Raw genomic sequence first — 22616 nt, 5'->3', positions numbered from 1 at the left:
CGGTTCTTTGCTTTTAAAAATCCAAACAATATTTTTATAATATTTTTCCTTTTTGGCGCCACAAACTATGTGGCTGGATTTAACTCCTGACAACTATAATCATTTGTTTTGTCCTGCAGTCTATTTGTTTATCATTTTTTTGTCCAAAAACCAATGTGTTTATCCACGGGGTAAAACAATTGGTGATTGTTTTGTTTATTATATATATATATATAATTGTTTTTCTCAGGAACTCCCTCAGCGACTGTTGCAGCTCTCTCTGAAAGTGGGTTTTCTTTTTTATGCATGTTATTATTTTATTTCTCTCTCACTGTTTCTTTTCCATTTGAGAAAGAGGCAAGAGGAAAAGGGGGATGCCATTGCCATTGCCATTGTCTGGTGGTAGCAACGAAGGCCCATTCCTCGAAAAAGGGATAATAAATGCAAAGTGGCAGAGAAATATACATACATGTGTGTATATACTAATACTCAACGAGATAAAATTACTGTTCATTAACAGTAAGCGGACGAAAGTGCCCTCCAATTCATTTGTTATCTGCCCATTTTTTCCTTTTTTTAACAGTAAAAAGACGACTTTGCCTTTCATCTCCACCTGTCGATCACTCCTCAGCTTCTGTCATTTTCAATGGCATAAATGCCCTCTGTTTCTTCTCCATTATACCGTTTGTCCACGCGTCGCTCATCGCTCCACATCGACTACTTCTCGACCTTTCTTCTCTACTTTTCCCTCCGTTCCACTTTTCTCTCACAATTCCCTGCTTCTGTCGCTCTTGAACCTCGATTCCTTTCGCTCTCCAAGGCTACCTTCTCTCCCTCTTCCACCGTGCGATCTTTGTCTCACAAATTACCAACCGCACTTTCTTGCTAAAAAACCTTCACTGCTTTCTCTGTTGCTAGAGGTTGCTTTCTCTTCTGCTCCTGCAGGGCCTTCAGTTCTCACTTAGATTCCAGAGTAGAAGCCCAGAAAGCTAATATGGCAAAGCGAGAGCTTTCCAGCACTCTCAGGAACTTAAAAGGTGAAAAGAAACGATAAAATTGCAATTTTTTTGGTTTTTTATTTATTTTTAGTGTTAATTTCTGATTAAATTATTATTTTTGATAAACCCTTTTAGAATCTGATCTAGGTTTTGCTTAAATTCATCTTGGTGTTGTTTAATTTTGAGTTATATAATTTTCTGGTGGACCTTTAATTGTATTTACAGATTAATACAACGTAATTGGGTTATTTTTTTAATTACTGTAGTTTATGCAAAGAGCAACTTAGAAAGAGGTGAAGAAAGAAGAAGATGTCAAACCATACCTTATCACCTCAGGTACCTTTTAGACCTATTGCATGTCAAAATCAGCTTCAAATTTGTGATTTAATATAATTGAATTTTAACAAGTTTTTAGTGATTTTGTAGAATTTTATTACTTTACTTGGTTGGACCTGTTTTTATAGTTATATTTCAACCTTTCCTTTGATGGCTTTTAACGATTGGATTTCTCGAGTCTACTTTCCATGCTTTGACCATTTCATTTGGCAGAGGGTTCTGGGTTTTGGAGAATTCTTCATTAAATTGGTGGGTTTGTAGAATTGTATCCTTATATTTCTGGGTTTGGTTTTATGTCAGTTTAATAAATTTTTTTAGGTTTTGCAGAATTTTTTGTGATTAAATTTCTGGGTTAAGTAGCGGTTTTTGAGGTTGTGGTCTCCAAAAAAAGGTAATTTTTACATTAATTCTGTGAAAATTTGTACATATCAATGTGTTAGAATATTTAAGGGAATTTAAAATAAAATATGGTATTGGTATTGGTGGGGACGATGTATGGGAATTTTTCAAGGATTATTGGAATCTCATGGTAAGGAGTGATGTAGAAACTTATAGTTGCAGCAGTTGATGCAGGTTCCCTTTCTATGAACCTGATTTTGGATGGGGAAAGCCACCATGGGTGACTTCAGGTACGGAGTTCAAGAATCTAATTGTGTTAATGGATACACGAGATGGAGATGGCATAGAAGTATCCTTAAATCTCAAGGAAGAAGACCTGGCCATATTTGAAAGCACTAAGGAACTGCTTGAGTATGCATCTTTAAATCCAACTGTAATTTTGTTTAATATTGTTGAACCTTTTATGATCTTTCATTGTTTTGTTTCTTGCTTCTGTTTTTCTTAGGTGTGTGCTAAATTGGATGTTGGTTTGGTTGTTTCCAATCTTTCCCCACGACTTTCGATACCCAATAGAGAATATGAAAAACCCAACTTTAATTTTGTAAATTTTTTGTCCTAAATGAAGGTAACAAGGGAATTTGTTCCGAATGGTGTTCAAAGAACTTCAAACTCAACTTTGTCCTGAATGATGATCTGTTCTTTGGATGTCTGATATCAATTTTTTATCTGCTCAGAGTGATCTGATTTACATCTTTTGCTAGGGTGCTAATGTGCCTCCACCTTTCAATTCATTTGAATCTACTGGTCTCCCATATGAGATTCAGAGGTATGGAATTATTCTTCTGTTTTTGTCTCTTTTGTGTAATCCTGGTAAAGTTACCTGAGTGTTTTGTGCAAAGTTATGTGATTGCTAGAGGTCCAATGTTGAGTTCCTCCTTACAAATGCTTCTCAACAATTGAGCCCTTTTTGTCACTATTCATATTGCAGGTTTTGAGCTTCCACAAATTTCAAGGCGTTCAAACTTTACTCTCGAATGAAATGGTAATTAAATTTCTTAAAATTATAGTTTATTACTATAAAAGATAAAGACTTATTTTCTCAGCATTGTAATCTATGTATGTTTACACGTTATCCAACTTGCTTCTACAAAATCAAAATACTTATATCCACCTACAAAATTCTGTTGAAGAAGTGAGATTTTTAAACTGCAGTTTTTCTTTAATTGTTCACAAATGTATGTACAAGTTAACGAAAAAACATGTATGCTTTTTTGGTGAATTTAATTTGAATTGTTAAATTTTGGTAACAAAAAAACCTATGATAAATTAAAAGACTATCATTAAATAAGATTTTCTGCTCAGTGTACCTCTATATAGTTCTATTTGAACTCACATTTTTTTTTTTAATTTAAATTTTATTTCTCTGCATAGTTTGGAAAAATTCTGCTTTCCTAATCATTTCACACAATTTTGTTTAGTTTTAAAAGTTTTGCTATAATTTTCTCTGATGAAAGGACATTTTGTGACAAAAACCAGGATCAATTTGTTTGCAGCTTGAAGATTTCTACTTTCACCAAGTTTATCTCCAACTCTAGGTATTTTCTCCCATTGACAACTTAAAATCAACTGCACTGCACCTCTATACTTGCATAACTCTGTTTTTCTCTCCTCCTTAAATTCATATATGGAGATAGGAAGTTTAAGAATCTTTGTTCCTGCTAATAGGTTTAATAATAGTGACATTTGAATGATCTTTGTTTCCAGGAAACTGATTTTAAAGAATTGTAGCTGGTGATTCAGAAAATAGTTAGATTTTTTAAAGCTGACACAGGTTTTTATGAATATCAGGCTTTGAAATACAATGTTGTTCTAGGCTGTCATCTAGATTCCCAATCACATGTTTCCACGACGGTTTCAAAGAGGTCCTTGAGACGATCAGATGCTGTACTCAGCAGCCACCATTATAATAAGGTTAGGTGTTGAGGTTTTTCCTTAACTTATTTTTCTCTTGGAATATGAAACCCTATGTTTTTCCTGCATGTTGGTACATGTAAATAACACAATGGTTCATAATCTTTTATTTAGAGTTTAATAAATATGATAAAAGTGGATCATAATTTTTACAATAACCTAACATGGCTATTTTTGAAGGTAAGACCGAGTGTCATTCTCTTGGTCACTAGATGCCTTGAGAATTTATAGTCACTCACCCAACTTGGGATTTGAGTAATCATGAATAACTCGATTTTGTGTTACTATGTGATGCGGTGGTGAGAGGACTTTGGTATGGGAGGGAGGACTAGAGAGAGATGTTTAGATTTGAGAAGGGTAATTGGTATTGAAAATTGAGATGTCTATATACCATGGCAGGGTAGGTTCCAGCTTTTTCTTTTCCTTGGTATGCATTATTTGTCTTTTTCTTTTAATTTGTTAGTTTAATTTATTCCTGCAATTTTGTATGAACTATATGTGTGTAGTGATAGATTGTAAGGTGATTGAGATTTGTGCAGGTAATTACTATAAATACAAATGGACGGTGCATACAAATTACTATAACTTCAAGAAAAAACAAAACAGACCCAGATACCAATTCACTTCAGTCCCCAAACATCTCGATCCATTCCAGCTTTTTCTCTTCCTTGGTATGCATTATTCCTCCCTCTCCTCTCTTAATTTTTTTCTTTTTGTTTAATTATTTCTGGAATGTTGGAACCTGAATTTCCAGAATTATTGTGATTTTGGAACCCTAATTTGGGATGCATGTAAATGAAAAGTCTTATATATTTGGTCTTTGCTTACAACCTCTCTCTGCTCTTTTTCTCTCTCTCTCCAAAACTCAATTTTGAAGTTGTCATGCATTTTTTTTTTTTTATTATCACTGTCACCTTTTGATTTGCCTTATGGTTTTTATCATCGTACATCATTAGTTGACTACTGTCTTTGTTTTCTTCTGCAGCATGGAGAGTTGTACAAGGCACTTTGTGCAATTTATTGCAAAATAATGTCAGTTATCCCTTCTTTGGATACAACGCAAACTGGGAGCAAGTCTGGTATCCAAGCTTGACGTTCGTTGCATGTAGCACATGAAAAGTCTAAGAATGTAGTAAGCTTTATTTGGCGGGTATTCCCTCAATAGTTAAGGAAACAATTATTTTCCCCTTTCTGCTTTGAAGAAATAGAATTCTCTTTAGATGTTTAAATTTGTTTCATTCATGATGAGGTTGTGTATAAATTGCATTTGCATTTGTAACTCAGTTTTTGATTCGAACATTGTTTATAAAGATTGCAGGTGCATAATCTTTCATATAATTTTTAATCCCGCAGCAACGCGCGGGTGCAAATTCTAGTAACACCTAAACATGACAATACTAATTCACATGTCATGAAGTTCTGAAGAACATGATTAATATTTGGGTATTTCATGTCCTATCAGTGTGACCACTAACAACATCATGTGAACTATGGAGTAATAGTAAATAAAAAAGAAGAAGATAATATATCAAGAAAAATAATCTAAGTTCTTAACCGGTACGTTTAGACGAAGGACTCCAAAATTTCATGAAAGTTAGGCTAATTTTGTTATAGGATATATTGCACTACAAAAAATTATGTAGAGGGACCTAAAAATGACTAGAAGCATCATGTGAGAGAACTTTCAAATGACACCTTTCACGTGGTGGTTTAACTGGTACTTGAAAGTTCTTTGTTTAGTTTCCTGCATGCATTACATTAATTTTTAACAATTCAGTCTGAAACTCTTTGGTACTTCCTCGTCCATGTTAAAATATTTTATTCTTTCAATTCAAATGGGTCCCTAATGTAGATCCTAATTCTGTTCAACCGAGATAACCACTCTGATCTTTTGTCTAAGCCAAACAAATATATGAGAGTTATTCCCAATTGGTCCCTAGAGGGAAGAAAAACACCTCTAATTATCTAGTTGAAAACTAAAGGAGTGTTGGAACTTGAGTTTTATGTGGGACTCCAAGTCCCACATCGCCCAAACCACTTTATAACTTATTCTTTATAAGTGAGTTCACTCACTTATAATTGGAAATGAATTGAGCTAAAGCCATGGACCTTGAACTTTAGACTTAGAGGGTTTGGGTGCATATATTAAATGTCAAAGATGGGGTTTAGACCTTGGGGCTCGGATGGATGAAAAACCCAAGTATCATTTTTACGTTTTTGATTTTTGCATTCAGTTTTTTTTCTGAAAGTATAAAACCGATCACATGAACGGTTGTAACCGTTCTTAAAGATAAATATGAACGGTTTCAACTGCTCATTTACGCCATTATATATGGCTGTCGGATCAGAAACAAGAACAACAATTTTCCATCGAATCCTTCACACTTCACAGAGAAACACCACAACCAATTCACCAAGAATCCGAGTTCGAGTATAAGAACTTGGATTAGATAGTTGTATCCTGCAAGATAGACGTCCATTAAACTGCTGCACTGGTGTAGGGACGAATTTCTGTCTTAGGAGATTACTTCTGCAAGCCTCTATCTTCAAGAAACAAGTCAGTGATTTGTGATTTTATATATAATTTCATTAAGTGTTTATGTTTTAATATATTGTATTTGTCGTTGAGTTTTTCTATTTGAAATAAAACTGTGCAAATTGTTATATATTATACACTTGACATTTGATTGGTAATAACAAGGAGTTCCAAAAATCAATCCACTCACCTCGCTCTTGTAGAGGTTCTTTAGAACTTCGATTCATCGTCTTAACAAGGTGCGAGTGTCAGGCGACCCAAATTTTGTATTTTAGAGTTTTCAGTTTCGTGCGGCGCTGAAATTGTGAGGAGATAAGGGGATCAATGAAATCTATTTATACATAGAACACTTTCATAGCAGGTCCCCTCGTATTTTTACATGAACAATACGAATCTTCATTGTACACATGTCATAATCAGAATCGTTCGTTGCGAACGCTACACCTCTCTTTGAGCTGTCTTTGTTTATCGAGATTGCTTAATGAAGAAGTATTACAAAATAAACTTAAACATTTAAAACAATCTGGCCAAAAAAAAAAAATTACAAGTTCTCATTCCGACAAAAGAAAGTTTATAATGTTATTATCATAGAATAGGAAAAACAAAAATCAAATATATATAATAAGAGCACTATTTCATATGCAGCGTCCAATTTCTCATCAGCCATCGATCAACAAAGTGAATATCACATACCGCAGTCAAGTTCATAACAAAACTTGAAGTTTGAAAAAGAAATGAAATGCATAACGTTAATCTTTGATGCTTCAAGCAAGAAATTGAAGTTTGTCCGAAATAGAGAAAATCTTAATTAATTAGTTTTTCTACCCTTCGCAACCAAACCTAATTGCTACTTAATTTATTTCATTCCTTCAAATTCAATCTATCCAACTTTGAAGGGGTTGAATATTACGGGCCAACATGAATGCTGCGCCCCACAACTCTTCCACTTTACACAAAATAATGTAACAATATGTATGCAGTAGCATCCATCCGTTCATCCAACTTACCCCTTACCTTTCTTTCTTACAGTTGTAAGACAAGCAATTTCGGATATACTTACCTTCAAATGATGAGATCAAAGGGATAGATGTTTAACATTGCAAATCCTTGCTAGAAGCGTGGTTGCACAGTCAGAAGCGAGGAATTGTAACATTTGTGTAATGGTCATGGAGGTCAATATTTGGCTTTGAATAGAAAGTCTGCATATTCTCTGGAATATAATCCTAGAAACCCAGCGGGAACCAAGGTTTTCAAGCTTTGAGAGTACATGTAAAAAGTTGTCCTCATGTTTCTCAAAATGTTCAGTTCAGGAAAGTAAATATTCAAATTAAAAACTACACCATACCGAAGATATCCTTTAATAGCAAATCTTCACGTACAGGGGCAGTTCGGGAAAGCAAAAAAACATTGAGTCATTTTGAGGATAATTAAGTATAACCATTGTTCTAAAAATTCATGCCTAGAGCTGCCTAGTCCCCTCCTAGGAGCTAGGCAGTTGGTCACCGTTTCGATTAGTTCGTAGGTATTTGAAAATTAAGAAAGTGCACCTAGACCCGCTTAGGTGTCCGCCTAGCACGCCTAGGCGCCTACCTAGCCCACCTAAACCTGCTCAGGCACCACCTAGATCGCGACTCTCACTTGAACAGAAAATCAATCGCTTTCTCTTTTGCATTTTGTTTTTTCAATAAAATGTAAGAGGCTAGTTGAGTACTTAGATGAACACATAAAATTATGTGTTTTTTTTTTTTAAGTAGGAATAGATACTTATTTATACAATATATATTAATTTATTTAAATCCGCCTAGTCTGTCTATGTCCTACCTAGATCCCGTCTAGCCGCTTAGGCGCTAAATCTTAGCCGACCGCCCGACTAGCACTTAACGTCTTTTAGAACTTTGAGTATAACATAAAGGAACTTGAGAGACTTAGGAAACAACCATATGCGGGAACATTGATAATAAAATTCGACCTCAGGGTCAAAATCATTAGTATTTTGGATGTGCAAAAAGCTATTAGGCAACTCAATAATCTGGTCTCCATATGTAGCAGCATAAAGATCAAGCGAAACAAAATTATATTTCTACCTAAAAGAAGTGTGAATCCAACATCAACGTGAGAGGAACTGACCGTATGGAAACAATCACAGGCAAGACCCATTTTTTGGATATCCGATGAATCATGAGAGGAAAGTACCTGCTCAACAAAATTTTAAAAGATCACCAGAATCAGCAGGAAAATCCCCGCAGCGGAAGTCTAGATAGGGGTAGAAACACATACATTCTTCCATCTTGTAGACAGATTGCTCGTCCTGACAGCCCATTTTCTTTCAAGGAGAGTATATATGCAACAAAGCACCACATTTGGTAATTTTCTGACCTATCTGTAACCCTTGCCTGAGGCTTTGACATGAAAGGCTTGAAAGTCAGTGAACGTTCCAGAAAATGCGGAACTGCCGTTAATTGGAACTTCATAGGTTCAGCATCCATGCGCAATAAAAAAATAAAAAAAAAATAAAAAAAAATCTTTTAGGGGTTTTATTTAAGACTGAAGCAAATAGAAAATGAATGTATTTTTTCCACCCTTTATATATGTTTACACAGACTGTAGAGAGTTATAATTGGATGATTCTACTGATTGGGGTGAATCCGGAGAGGCTGCCATGATGGCTAGGCTTGCGGATAGGCTTAGGGTTTGACAGAAAAAATTACCTAAACTACTAGTACCATGTAAGATACTATAAATGGATAATTCTGTTGATTGGGGTGACCCCCTTTCTATATACATCACAAACCCTTGTGGCACAAGTAATATTACACTTCAAGTAATTCGAATACAGAATTAATTACAATTCCTAAAACACAAGAAATCTTAACTAGCTAGGTAGTCTATGTCAGGTAAAAAGAGAAATGCATGAAATTCTACAAGTCCAATAGGACAGAAAATTTAGCAAATTAAAATTTTAAATAAAATTCTGCTTCCTGAAGTATCAAATTTTATTCTCTAGAGAAATAAAAAAGATTCCAAAGAGGCGAACAGAACCCAGAAGAAAGTATTGAACGGAGCATTTTTCCAAGAAGAAGAAGAAGAAGAGTACCTGACAAGAGAAGAGCCTTAGTTGGTGGCTCAGATTGGTTACTGAGAAACGGAGGGAAATGCTAACAGCAGCGGTTTCACAATTTCTGCAACTCTCAAGTCTAAGAATTCCACAAGAACAGCAGCTCGTTCCAACTTTTATCTCTTTTTTTGGTCAAATAAGGTTTATCTTCGTTTGGCAATTAGCATTCCATAAATCAAATGTAAGTACTGGATCTAGCATAGTTGGTTAGAGCACTTGTCGAGAGTAATAAATTGGTTGCTAATTTGAATTTCATTTACTGCAATTCAAATTAGATTGGATTATAAGCGACATTGGCAGCTACAAATAGCAAATTCGTTCATTGTCCTAGCTTCAATAAAGTACTCGGAGAAATGAAATCACACTTCAATGAACCCCTTTCAAACGTAGCAAATTCCTGGTGCAACGTCTTCTTTTCCATATGCCAACGATTTGCACATATCATCATTTTACTCAAAACTATACCATTCTTCAACAAATACTTTGTCACTGTCATCTCAATATGTCGTCCCTGGAAACTCCACACGGAGACAGTCTTGAGCCGCAACAAACAAACAGGCACACATTCTGGTGGATTCACTGATGCTCTGAGAACCTCGAACTAAATTTAGTGCTCTGACAGTTATTCAAAAAGAGTGAAATGAAAAACTTTAACTGGTGCAGGTTGGCATAAAAACGGAGAGTACTGCTGGTAGCAAATTCCAGTAATAGCAATCATGCGGAACCAACTCCTCTGGGAGGAAGTATCGATGACAACCACCCTTCATGAAATATATAAACATTGATCAAACATAAACGCTTTCAAAAATTTACTTCGCCTGCTATTTCAAATCATAAGGGCGTACGTCAACACCCACTATGTTTAGGGAAGAAAGAATACTAAGATAGATCGATATCAGGGAAGGTAAACAACTCTGCAAGCAATAGTGTAAGGGAACAAGAATCAGGGTATACTTACTTCTGCACATTCACCTGAAAGAGAGAGATGTTTAACACTGGAAATTGCTCCCATAAGCGCAATGACACGATTGGCAAAGAAAGTACTTCGTTCCTTTTCTCGACAGGCTTCGAGAACAATACTGGCATTGACAAGACAGCTTACACTCTCGAAAGAGTAATAGGCCATAGTATTCTGGCTAAGATTAATGCTTTTCGGATTTGGAACATTAATTAAAACATTGTACGGACTTGTGGGACAAGCTGACAAACTTATTGTCGAAGTCTTCAATTTAGACGCAGAAATGTTGAAATTAACATCCACAGAATCTCCACGAGTGCCAACAAATCCATCAATAGTCAACCCTTCAAGCAGAGGGCAACAAGAAATGAGCTGCTCGACAGAGTTGTCAAGAGATATGAAGTGTAATATGGAGGAATTTGAGACTTGGAAAGCACCCTGATGTAGGAGGATAGTAAGTAGTACAATTTGAAGAAAGCTTCAAAACCTCCAATGTTTTGCACTTGAAAAGGCTTTGAGGAAACTCAAAAGTAGCCCTGCGGTTATACTTATAAATATGAAGAAGATGAAAATCAAGTTTAACAACATTATGCCTGGTGGCAGTGCAAAGCCAACCATCAATTCGAGTGAAATCATATAGATCGATACAACCAAGAGTAAAGTTTTGGATTTTTGATGAGTCAAGAAAGAAAAGTACACGATCAACGAATGTCATAAAATGTTTGTGACATGCATCTTCATCTTCATCTTCATATTCCGGACAAAAAATTTGGAATATAACCAAAGTGTAGGTTAGGAACTTTAGTCCATATGTTGTTCCATCTTGTAGACAAATCGGTGGTTCTCACAGCATGTACCGTTTCAAGGAAAGAAAGTATATGACGAAGGATCGTCTCAGGTAATTCACTGATCCTATCTTCAACGCTTGCGTGGTTTGATATTGAACCCATTGGTAATGGTAACCACCTCTAGTCCTCTGTGTCTGTACATTTCAGTTAAGTGAAAATTGAAAAAAGTTAATGCAAACTCTTATTTTGATGCTCTGTAAATGCGTCAAATTTAAGTTTCTGTTTAACATACTACATTATATTTCGCTTTTTTCTATTTAAAATGCTAACTGGCTTCACAGAATCATAGATATGAACACTTGAAATTCCACATTACCATGAATTATATATGCTTAATTTTTATGGAAACAATCAAACCCCACTAGAGATTATCTACTCAAGATTACATTTTTTTCCCAGAGAAAAGCAGAAATGAAAAGACTTGAAATATTTTCTTGGTAACCAAACAGATGATAATGTAATGGTCACGATGTAATTACTACACCTGGTAAGAGCTGATCTGATCTGCGCTGTGATAGCTCTGGAAAATACCACCAGTTTCTCTCTGCAACTCTCAACTCAACTCCCTAAATGGAACAAATGTGTCACTCAATGGACCATAACGATGGTATTTTCAAGTGTTTGTGCTGTAGTCGAACCCCTTTTCACTAATCTTTTGCTTGTCTAACACATTTCTTTGTGGTTTATTTTGCTTCTTTTCTAGTTAGGTGCTTCGTGCTTACTGTTTTGGCCAAAGAAAGGCTATATACTGCTAGTCATGTTTTGGGTATCTGGGATTGCTTCTTTTGTGGTTTGGCTTTCACTATATTGTGCATTTTGTCTTAATTACCCTTCCACATGAAATAGAGACCACCGATGTATATAAGTCAATCAAAACTTTAGAAAGGACATATTTCCTTACCAAATTGTGTATCCATTTTTCTTGTCAATCTAGAGAGATGGTTGTAAAGGCGTTTATCCTTACAGGGCATGCAATGCAATTTCAATGATATTAAACTGGCCCGAAACATTAAAGATTGCCACCCTCCCACATAAATTGCATATGGGTTGGTTTGGTATACATTTTCGTAGAACATGCTCAAGACTAGGGGTGTAGCGGGTTGTGCTGGGTCAGTTTGGAGCCAAAACTGAAACCTAACCAACCTACTATTTCGAGCTAAAATTGCTAACCAAAACCAATCAAGCCGGGTCTAAAACTGATCATGTCGGTTAACTGACAATGACAGGATGGTTTGGGTGGAGTGGGAGAGAGAGAGTTATCATCTAGACAGATTCACAATGGTGGTGGAGGAAGGAAAAACAGAGGACACGACCTTGCTCCCTCCCTAAGCACAAATTAAACCCCCGACGTTGATAAATCATACGATAGTGGTCAGGTAAAGACTAAAATGTCTCTGTGAGTCTTCAGGATCTCTAAAAGAACAAACTGATGTGATGAAGCCACTAACTGGTCCCCCAAAAAGGTGGGTTCCTCGAAAAACAAGTGAAAGATGGAGTCTTTTGTCATGTAAAAAGGGCACAAGCTTATCTATGAATGTGTAAGAGATGTGGATGAGTGGTCTGGCAATGCCCACATGCCCATCATCTGCCATGGACTTTTCCATCATTTCTTCGCTTTGATTGAGTGGTGGCTCTCAATTCCTCGTAAATCCACCACAATTGGCCAAATTTACTTCAATTTGTGTGTGTTTGGTAGTTTGTCATCATCATCCCAATCGCTGTCTCCTCCCTAGGGTTCTTTGCAGATGCACAATTTCTATTTTTTTTTTTTTTTTTTTGAAATATTTTGTCCAAGTTTATTATTGTCTTTGGCTATTGAGTTGTATTTGTACACATGCTCCAATCAAAATAAACCTTAATACCAAAGGGGTCGTAGTCCTATCCTATGCATAAAGGTCCTTTGGAATTCATCGATGGGTGGTAGCCACTAGTCATCTAGTAGCTTTTTGGTTAATGCATCCCGTCTGTTATCAATGCAATTGTCTTTACAATATTCTGTTGCGTATGTTTAGTTCCTCACAAGCTCATAATTGAAGCCCAATCAACTCATAGAACTTCAAGATAATTGGCCCGTCCCATGTCACTCAAATTCAAATCTCATTTCTCTAAATTAGATTAAAGTAGTGTTAAACTTTTTAATACATATCGTCTTGTACAAAATGAAATATCTTAGATCTACCCTCTGCCAATGGTTTTACTTTGGGAAAAACCCCACGTACACAACAAATAGCCATGAAAAAACTTATGCAAACCCCAATGACGATGACCTATTCCAACCCTAAAGCAAAACTCAAAATTTAGATTTTAAACTTATCCCAACTTGCTCCAACCTTTGGGGCAAATATGAGTTAAAACTCAAAACTCATTTATGGGCAAAATGTAGCTCAAGATTCCTCCTAAGTTAATGGGGGGCTGACCCATCATATATGTATATTTTTTTAGTTTTATATTTATAAATTCATTGAATCCAACAATTAAGATTTAATTTGATGAAATCCAACAGTTAAAAAAAAAAAAAAAAATCTAACGGTTCAGATTTAAATCTAACAGCTAAAGTAATTTAAAAAAAAAAAATTCTTTTATGTATTTCATATTCTTTCATAGTATTTCACGACTTTCATAATGTCAATTAGTGATTTTTTAATATTTGTTGGAATCTAAATATTTTTAGGTTAAAATGTTCATAAAATTAAATTAGGATAGTCTACATAATTTTTTTCTTTTAAAAAAGTTACTTTAAGAAAAAGAAAAAAAGCCTAAATTCATTCTTTAATAATCTAGGGCTAAAATTTTAACCCAGAAGGGTTGGAGTAAAAAATTTGTTTTTGAGTTAAAACTTAAATTTCCTAGGCTAAAATTTTTAGGTTTTAACCCAAGGATTGGAGATGGTCTTAGGTGTCAATTGTGTATAGCCGATTAACCCATCACTCGCCCTCACCTATAAAGAAAACACTATTAGAGTCCGCATGAGAGAATTTCGTTGTTTTTAATTTTCCCTTTTTGCCACTTAGTATTATGGTAAAGTATTATTCTATTTCACTTGGTTACAAGTGACAGGTCTAAGTTTAGAATATCGTGGATGGTATGTTCGATACCAATTATTCTTCACCCCTTACTGTAAGAAAATACTTGTGTCCCTCCCATGAGAATCGACTTGTCCCATAACTTGAGATTAACGCATCTCCGCCGTACAAACATCATAATAGAAATTCATGGGTCTCGGGTTCAAAACTATTACTTCCTTAATTATTGTAGTAGTTTCATGTAACATCTCACATCGCCCAGGAAGTGGATCCTGTAAGCCTTATATGTATATTCACATCTCTACCTAGCACGAGGCTTTTTGGGAGCTCATTGACTTCGGGTTCCATAGGAACTCTGAAGTTAAGCAAGTTCGCGCGAGAGCATTCCTAGGATGAGTGACCCACTGGAAAGTTCTCGTGTGAGTTCCCAGAAACAAAACCGTGAGAGCGTGGTCGGGGCCCAAAGCGGACAATATTGTGTTACGGTGGAATCGAGCCCGGGTGGTGGGGGCCTGGGTCGAGATGTGACAATTTGGTATCATAGCCACTCTGTCGTTCGGTGCCAGTGTGCCGACGAGGATGTCGAGCCCCTAAGGGGGTGGGTTGTAACATCCCACATCGCTCAGGGAAATGGATCATGTAAGCCTTATATGTATACTCTCAGCTCTACCTAGCACAGGGCCTTTTGGGAGCTCAATGGCTTCGGGTTCCGTAGGAACTCCGAAGATAAGCGAGTTCACGTGAGAGCATTCTCAGGATGGTTGACCCACTAGGAAGTTCTTGTGTGAGTTCCCAAAAACAAAATCGTGAAGGTGTGGTCAGGGCCCAAAGCGGACAATATCGTGCTACGATGGAGTCGAGCCCGAAATGTGGTGGGGGCCCAGGCGGGGATGTGACAAACCCTACCCCCTCCCCTTAATAATAATAAATTAAAAAAAATCGTAATCAGAATCGTTCATTCTCTTTTTAAACATCTAAAGATAGTCTATGCAAAAAATGTTCAATTGGAAGATCAATTAGTCATTCATGCGTATCAAACCAATCAACGCTTTTGATATACAATATAATCCTCATAATAAACCATATATTTGTTAGATTCATATGAATGACTAAACGGTGTTCAAAATTAAATGAATTTTTTTGTATAAATTATAATAAAAGGGTTCTGATTATAATGTTTGTATGTTAACCATTAGTCTTAATCAATATTTTCTTTGTCCCACAAGTTTGCCTTGAGAGGATCATTGACCTCCGCTTCCAAACTTCTCACCTCAGAAGATTGATAAACCAAAATCTGACAGGCATTGGAATTTTCTTCTCACCTCAGGAAACTATGCTACAACGTACACTGGAAATATTTTCAAACTTTTACACTACAAGAAAAATGACCAGTACACACACAAAGTTAATTGTGCCCTGTGAGACTTAAGGACACCAATACATGTGTTCTTTAACAATAGCAACACTCCAGCAAATTTGAACCATATTATTTCTAGCCTATTGTGAGATTAAGCTCATCCTCTCATCCTTAGTATGATAATATCATTTGTTCAAAACAATAATAACTAAATATTATGTGTGCTCTCTATTGACGTGCCCTTTGATCATAAGACACAATATTGTCTTTCGTGCTCAAAGAGAAGCACAAATAAAGGTTTTTTGGTGCCTCAGTTTTGACACGTGTCAAATGATTTTTCCGAACCATGTTAGCATAGTTTTGTTATTGTGCCCAATAGGTTAAGCATTAAAAAAAATACAAATATTACAAAATAAAATCAAATAGTAATACCACCGGTAAAAAATTAATCATACTGATAATGAAAACAATTCCTAATACATTTTTTTTTCCCATAAAAATGAACTCAACCAAATCTAAGAATCTAAAAATGTAACAAATATCATTACATTTGAGTTCCTCGCAAGCCAACCAACCCTTAAACACGCAAACAACTTTCAGCCCCTGCTCCAACCTCTGAAAAATGGCCATGAGACAAGAAACATACATTGTTATATACCAAATTATAGCGAACAAAATACGCAACTAAAAAGAGCAGCTAAACTATCATTACTAGCAACCAAGATGTACAAAACATTAATTTCTAAGAAAGATAGCATCTGCTAAAAACCAGAAAAATAAATTGAAGTAAAAGAACATCATGCTACCTGAAACAACTGTGCTATCAAATTAGAATCATTCTTAATGAGCTCATCAAGGCAATGCAATTGAACAGCAAAGTAAAAGAACATCATGCTACCTGAAACAACTGTGCTATCAAATTAGAATCATTCTTAATGAGCGCATCAAGGCAATGCAATTGAACAGCAAAGTAAAAGAACATCATGCTACCTGAAACAACTGTGCTATCAAATTAGAATCATACTTCCTTTCCTGTTCAATTGCATTGCATTGCCGGAAAAATATGAAAAGCAAAGCAACTGAAAAAAGCTTAAAGCCGCAAATATCTGCAACTCACCCTTGATAAGGAATCTACACAACCGTAAACAAGCATCTGCAAAAATCAAAGCGCTTCACTTATCTTCTTTCACAATAGTTCATGCCGTTACAAACTCGAAAATGGATTTGTGCCAAATCTCAAATGCACTTTGAATATAAAGTGCTTGAAGAAACCAAATTACGCTTCAATGATTTCAACTTCACAAGTCGTTGAGCCCCTTTCAAACATGGCAAATTCCTGGTGTAACTTCTTCTCTTCTGTAATCCCATGACCTGCACATATTGCCATTTTACTCAAAACTTTACAATTCTTCAATAAATACTTTGCCACTGCCATTTCAACATGTCGTCCCTGGAATCTCCGTATGGAGATAGTCTTCAGCCGAAACAAACAAACAGGCACACATTCTGGTGGATACCACTGATGCTCTGGGAACCTTGACCTAAATTCGGTGCTCTGACAGTTATTCACAAAATGAAAAACTTTAACAGGTGCAAGTTGGCATAAAACACACAGAGTGTAAACACATCAATCATACTCACATCTTCCAAGACAAGATGTTGTAGATTATGTGATATCTGGAGCACTGCTGGTAGCAAATCCCAGAAACAGCAATCCTGCAGAACCAACTCCCCTGGGAGGAAGTATTCTTGGAGGAAGTATTGATGACAACAACCCTTCATGAAATATATAAACATTGATCAAACATAAACGCATTCAGAAATTTATTTCGCCTACTATTTCAAATCATAAAGGCGTATGACAACACCAAGTATGTTTAGGGAAGAAAAAACACTAAGACCGATATCAAGCAAGGTACACAACTCTACAAGCATAGTGTAAAGGAACATGAGTCAGGGTATACTTACTTTTGCACATTCGCCTGAAAGAGAAAGATGTTTAACATTGGAAATTGCTCCCATAAGCGCAATGACACGATTGGCAAAGACAGTACTTCGTTCCTTTTCTTGACAGGCTTCGAGAACAATATTGGCATTGACAAGAGAGCTTACATTCTCGAAAGAGTAATAGGCCACAGTATTATGGCTAAGATTAATGCTTTTCAGATTTGGAGCATTAATTAAAACATTGTACGGAGTTGTGGGACAAGCACTTATTGTCAAAGTCTTCAATTTAGAAGCAGAAATGTTGAAATGAACATCCACAGAATCTTCACGAGTGCCAACAAGTCCATCAATAGTCAACCCTTCAAGTAGAGGGCAACAAGAAATGAGCTGTCCGACAGAGGTATCATGAGAATTATAAAGTGTAAAATGGAGGAATTTGAGACTTGGAAAACACCCTGATGTAGGAGGATAGTAAGTAGTACAGTTTGAAGAAAGCTTCAAAACCTCCAATGTTTTGCAATTGAAAAGGCTTTGAGGAAACGAAAAAGTAACCCTGCGGTCATACTTACGAATATGAAGAAGACCAAAATCAAGTTTAACAACATTACGCCTGGTGGCAGTGCAAAGCCAACCATCAATTCGAGTGAAATCAGATTCATCGATACAGCTGAGAGTGAAGTTTTGGATTTTTGATGAGTCACGAAAGAAAAGTACACGATCAACGAAAGTCATAAAATGATTGCGACATGCATCTGCATCTTCATCTTCATATTTAGGAGAGAAAATTGGATAATAATCAAAGTGTAGATTAGGAACTTTAGTCCATATGTTGTTCCATCTCGTAGACAAAACGGTGGTTCTGACAGCATGTACCGTTTCAAGGAAAGAAAGAACGTGACAAAGGATCGTATCAGGTAATTCACTGATCCTGTCTTCAACGCTTGCTTGATGGTCTGATATCGAACCCATTGGTAATGGTAATTCACCAATCCTATCTTCAACGCTTGCTTTATGGAAACAAACAGATCCTAGATGAAAAGGTTCAAGTATAACTGTATTCGATCAGGGAAACGAAACAATCAACCCCACTAAAGATTATCTACTCAAGATTACATCTTTCTCTAGCCAAGAGCAGAAATGATAGGACTTGAAATATTTTCTTGGTAACCAAACAGATGGTAATGTAATGGTAACTTCGTAATTAAGGAAGTCGCAATGTAATTACTGCACCTGTTAAGAGCTGATCTGATCTGATCTTCAGTGATAGCTCTGGAACGTACCACCACTTTCTCTCTGCAACTCTCAACTACTGTTTACCCCCTCAAGTATTAGGTTGCCGCCAATTTGCCCCATGAACTCATCTTTCATCGCCATCTCTCTCTGTCTCTCTCCTTGCTGAATGAATCGGACTCCTCCGAATTCAATGGCGGTGGCGGTGGCCGTGGTGCTAGTTAACTTCGGCAGGAGGCGGCGGCTGCGAAATTGGGTTCCGCCTGGGTGTTTATTTATTTTTATCTATTTTTTCATTTAAATCCTTTTGTATTTGTTTGTTTGAAAAGGTGATGAAAATGGAAAAGATGTTATAAATATGGTGGATGTCCACGCTGGCCACCAATCCACTAAGCTTTGGGAATAAGGGTTGTCTTCCACATTTCCTTTTTCTAGGAAGTTGCCGAATCTTGTTTTTCACTGCTCCTACTTTCTGGATTGGATTTGTGCGATCTCCACAACAACCTAGCTGGCCTGGGTTCGAGATTGGGAGAGACGGACAAATAAAGAAAAAATAAAAAAAAAGGAGGAAAGGATAAAGGTTTCTGATGATGCATCGGCACCATGTAGAAAAGAAAAAAAGAAAAAAAGATAAATTACATTTTACCTCCTTCAAGTTTGGGGTTAATTTCAATTCCTTACCACATCTTTAAAACATTTTAATTTCATACATTTAGTTATTATTTTATTTCAATTTCATACATTCATTAGAAAATATGTTAAGTAAATTGTTAAGTGATGACATGGCAAATATGAGATCCACATTTGTGCTGACATGGCTACCAAATTTGTGTCACATTGAAAAAAAAATTTATGCATTTAAAATATTAAAATATTTATCCTATTTATAAAAAATAAAAATAAAAAATCCTAATCAAACCCAAAAACTATTCCCCCCCTCGACCCACTCCCTCTCCTCCGCCCCCACACCATCCCACCCCACCCCCACCTCCCCCGCAACCCCTCATCCCACGTTTTCCCTCTCCTCCATTCTCTTGTTCTTCAGCAAGGATGCCAGGTTTAATCTCCGTCCACTGTGCACCGTCTAGGCTCAGCTTGCCTCATCTTCCCCGAGCACCCTCTTTTCCCATCACCCACCCCTTTAGCAATCGGACATCTTCAATAGTCAGAGTTCCAGACTCTTTGGCAAGGTAAGATTTTTGTGAAATCTTCCTTTGCCCTTTCAATTGGACGGCGGGGTTTTGAAAAATTAGGGGCGGGTTTTGAAAAATTAGGGTTTTTTGGTTTTGGGTGGTTGATGTAGATGGACGAAGGTGTGAGATCTGTTGTCCCTTTTGGGGTTTTGGTGAAGAAAAATTCTACAGGTTGCTTAATTGGAGGAATCCATGGACGTCGACATCGACATGGTGGTGTTTTTTGGGCGGTTTATGGCGGTGGTGGGTGGATGAATGGGTGGAAATGGAAAGGGAGGCATGGATTTTGTGTTGATATGCTTTTGGGTCAATGGTAGGGTTGGGGTGGATTGGCCATGGTAGGGAGGTGGAGATGGAGGAAGAGAGGGTGGGAGTTGCAGAGAGGTCGGGGGAATGGATTTTCTAGGTTTTTTATTTAATAATTAATTATTTTAATATTTTAAAATTTTTATTAAGTGTTCAACCACGTGGCACAAATGTGACAACCACGTCAGCTCTTAACGGACCAATTGATGGAAAATGTAACGGAGGTATTATTTTGAAATAAAATGGTTTGTGAGGTTGAAAGTGAAATGTTTTGAAGATGTTGTATAAGGTTGCAATAGATCTCAAACCCAAGGTGATAAACTGTAATTTACCCAAAAAAAAAAAAAAGGTTATGGGATGGTGCACGGCACCATGTGAATGAATAAGAAATAATAATAATAATAATAATAATAATAATAACAATAATAAAAAGGAGATTACGGATTAGGAGCCGACAAAATAATAATATATAAAAAAAAGCTTTTGGATGGTGTTGCACCATCTGAAAAGAAAAAAAAATGATGAAAACTTAATCATCACCCTTTTATTATTGCTTTATTTATGTGAATAGTGTTGATTTAAAATCCTATCACAAGTTCTATTTATTAAAAGCAATTTATTTACAGTGGGTTGAATTATTACCCTTTGTTTTAAGCTTTGATTTATTTGTGTAAATGGTGCTGAATTAAAGTCCTTGTCACAAACTTTATTTACTTTAAAACAATTTATTTACCATAGCTGGAATTACAGCCTACTGCTTTAATTTATTTAGTATACTACATTTTGTTTTGATGAGTATATGCATAGGACCCGAAGTTTTTTAATCTAATCAGAACCTGAAGTTTTTGAATCAACTAAGAAAGTAGCAGTTCCTCAATTAAATTAAAATGATGGCCATAAGAGTCTCAGTCTACAAATTATTAAATAAGGACCAAAAGTTTCTCATGTTCATACTAAAAATGGTTTAGCAGAAGCATTTATTAAGTGGATGAAATTGATTAACCGCGCTCTATTCATGAAAATGAAATTGTCAGTTTTTACATGGGGACTTGCCATTTTACATGATGCATTATTAGTTTGGTTGAGACCTTTTGCCAACCATCAATACTTCTTAGTACAACTCATGTTTGGGCACTAGCCAAACATTACATTTTACGAATTTTTTGGTTATGTTATCGATGTGCATATTATTCTGCCACAACGTACTAACATGAGGCCTCAATGCAGACTAAGAATTTATATTGGATTTGATTCACCATCTATCATTCGATATTTGGAACCTTGACTGGGAATATGTTTACCGCTCAGTTTGCGGATTATCACTTTGATAAGATAGTTTTTCCGCCATTAGGGGGACAAAAGGTTGTTCTAGAAGAACGACAAGAATTGACGGGGATGTACCCACCTTGTCTTATTTTGATTCACGAAGCAATCAATGTGAAAATAAAGTGAGAATAATTGTTCATCTTCAAAATATTGCCAATCAAATGCTAGGTGCATTCAATGATGCAACAAAAGTGATAAAACAACATCTACTAGTTGTAAATGTGCCTACAAGAATTTATGTCCCTATTAGACAAAATAATGTGGCAGCAAATGATTTATCTGTTGCACGCATGAAGAGTAGTAGACCCTCATACTCAAATGATTCAGTCTTTCGAAAAAGGAAGAAAATGGAACGATTAAACTATTGCATTCCCGAAGCACAACTATTGCATGCCGGAAGCATAACAGTCGCCGCATGGATACACGTCCCAAAAGAACAATCCGCGGACATGAGAATTTTGATGTCTCATGCATGATGCATGATAGACGTATAGGTTCCAATGACTCAACTCCCGAAGTGGAGATTAAAATACAATCTCTATAATGATCAAGAGGAGGTTATGATTCGCATTCTCTAAACTATGACTATCCTAAAAGAGATAGTATAATGCCCTTGAAGAGGCAATGGATATCCAAATAAATAAAAAGCTTTTTATGCATGCGCATGCGGATGAGAATATGGGATCATGGATTGATGATAACCAATGGTAATTTTGGTTTTTAGAAGTAGCTACTAAATTCATCAATGAGTTGTGTCGATATTGAGTCTCGTTCTTTTTCGTCAATGAAAGAAAAAATTATTGGCCAAAATAGAGAAAGGCAATTCCATTACAATTTTGTAAGAACGTGGGAAAATTGACATATATATATAAATTGCCAAATGATGTTGAACCCAAAAGGTTACATATGAGCATTTGTAATACAGTGAAAGACACTAACTTGACATGACACAAGGTTCCTAGTTAAAACCTGAAATTGTAATACACTCCTGGAAACATGATTTCTCATTGTGAAACTTGTTCATTTTAGTGGAGAATTATATATATGCCTGAAACATATTTCCACAAGTAAATCCCTCAAGTATACATGGAAGCAAGTTGCTCTGTATAAATTTCAAAAAAGAATGTGTCATGAAGTGTAGAAAATCCCTAAAG

General features: G+C 36.1%; 1 protein-coding gene and 3 long non-coding RNA genes across 14 annotated transcripts; 1 reads left to right on the top strand and 3 right to left on the bottom strand.

The window, feature by feature from the left end:
• Positions 1–706: 706 nt before the first annotated feature.
• LOC137727265 (uncharacterized) lies at positions 707–4852 on the top strand. Of its 6 annotated transcripts, none has more exons than XR_015960461.1 (12): positions 707–1016; positions 1244–1313; positions 1442–1562; positions 1641–1704; positions 1878–2063; positions 2414–2478; positions 2641–2694; positions 3189–3247; positions 3501–3623; positions 3809–4050; positions 4163–4294; positions 4609–4852. It is a non-coding gene; the product is annotated as an uncharacterized LOC137727265 (long non-coding RNA). The 6 variants fall into 6 exon arrangements; XR_015960459.1 differs by having other exon boundaries at positions 3804–4050; XR_015960462.1 differs by having other exon boundaries at positions 1527–1562; positions 3501–4050.
• A 3580-nt stretch (positions 4853–8432) lies between these two features.
• LOC148697746 (uncharacterized) lies at positions 8433–9393 on the bottom strand. The gene is made up of 2 exons (XR_015960464.1): positions 9254–9393; positions 8433–8624 (listed from the first exon to the last, which is right to left on the bottom strand). It is a non-coding gene; the product is annotated as an uncharacterized LOC148697746 (long non-coding RNA).
• Positions 9394–9497: 104 nt separating this feature from the next.
• On the bottom strand, positions 9498–11858 carry LOC148697745 (uncharacterized). The gene is made up of 3 exons (XR_015960465.1): positions 11565–11858; positions 10233–11214; positions 9498–10035 (listed from the first exon to the last, which is right to left on the bottom strand). It is a non-coding gene; the product is annotated as an uncharacterized LOC148697745 (long non-coding RNA).
• A 4028-nt stretch (positions 11859–15886) lies between these two features.
• LOC148697744 (putative FBD-associated F-box protein At1g55030) lies at positions 15887–19144 on the bottom strand. 6 transcript variants are annotated; one of them, XM_088690624.1, is made up of 6 exons: positions 17977–19144; positions 17429–17766; positions 17102–17236; positions 16578–17015; positions 16267–16358; positions 15887–16075 (listed from the first exon to the last, which is right to left on the bottom strand). In XM_088690624.1, exons 1-4 carry the CDS (start codon positions 18374–18376, stop codon positions 16737–16739), a joined length of 1152 nt encoding a protein of 383 aa, XP_088546750.1. In that variant the 5' UTR covers positions 18377–19144; the 3' UTR covers positions 15887–16075; positions 16267–16358; positions 16578–16736. The 6 variants fall into 6 exon arrangements, with proteins under 6 accessions (XP_088546750.1, XP_088546749.1, XP_088546746.1 ...); XM_088690623.1 differs by having other exon boundaries at positions 17429–18435; positions 18638–19143; XM_088690620.1 differs by having other exon boundaries at positions 16267–16367; positions 17429–19143.
• Positions 19145–22616: the final 3472 nt, after the last annotated feature.

The sequence above is a fragment of the Pyrus communis genome, chromosome 3, assembly GCF_041283825.1.
Source record: "Pyrus communis isolate YQ-2024b chromosome 3, ASM4128382v1, whole genome shotgun sequence".
NCBI lineage: Eukaryota > Viridiplantae > Streptophyta > Magnoliopsida > Rosales > Rosaceae > Pyrus > Pyrus communis.
Note: the sequence above shows the minus strand (reverse complement) of the source record. Positions and strands in the feature narration are given on the sequence as shown.

Coding starts and splice junctions, on each gene's coding strand:
- LOC148697744 (XM_088690620.1), bottom strand. CDS start 18,376: ATGGGTTCGATATCAGACCATCAAGCAAGCGTTGAAGACAGGATCAGT. Junction 17,237..17,428: donor TTTCAGGCGAATGTGCAAAA/GTAAGTATACCC, acceptor TATTTCATGAAG/GGTTGTTGTCATCAATACTT. Junction 17,016..17,101: donor AACATCTTGTCTTGGAAGAT/GTGAGTATGATT, acceptor AATAACTGTCAG/AGCACCGAATTTAGGTCAAG.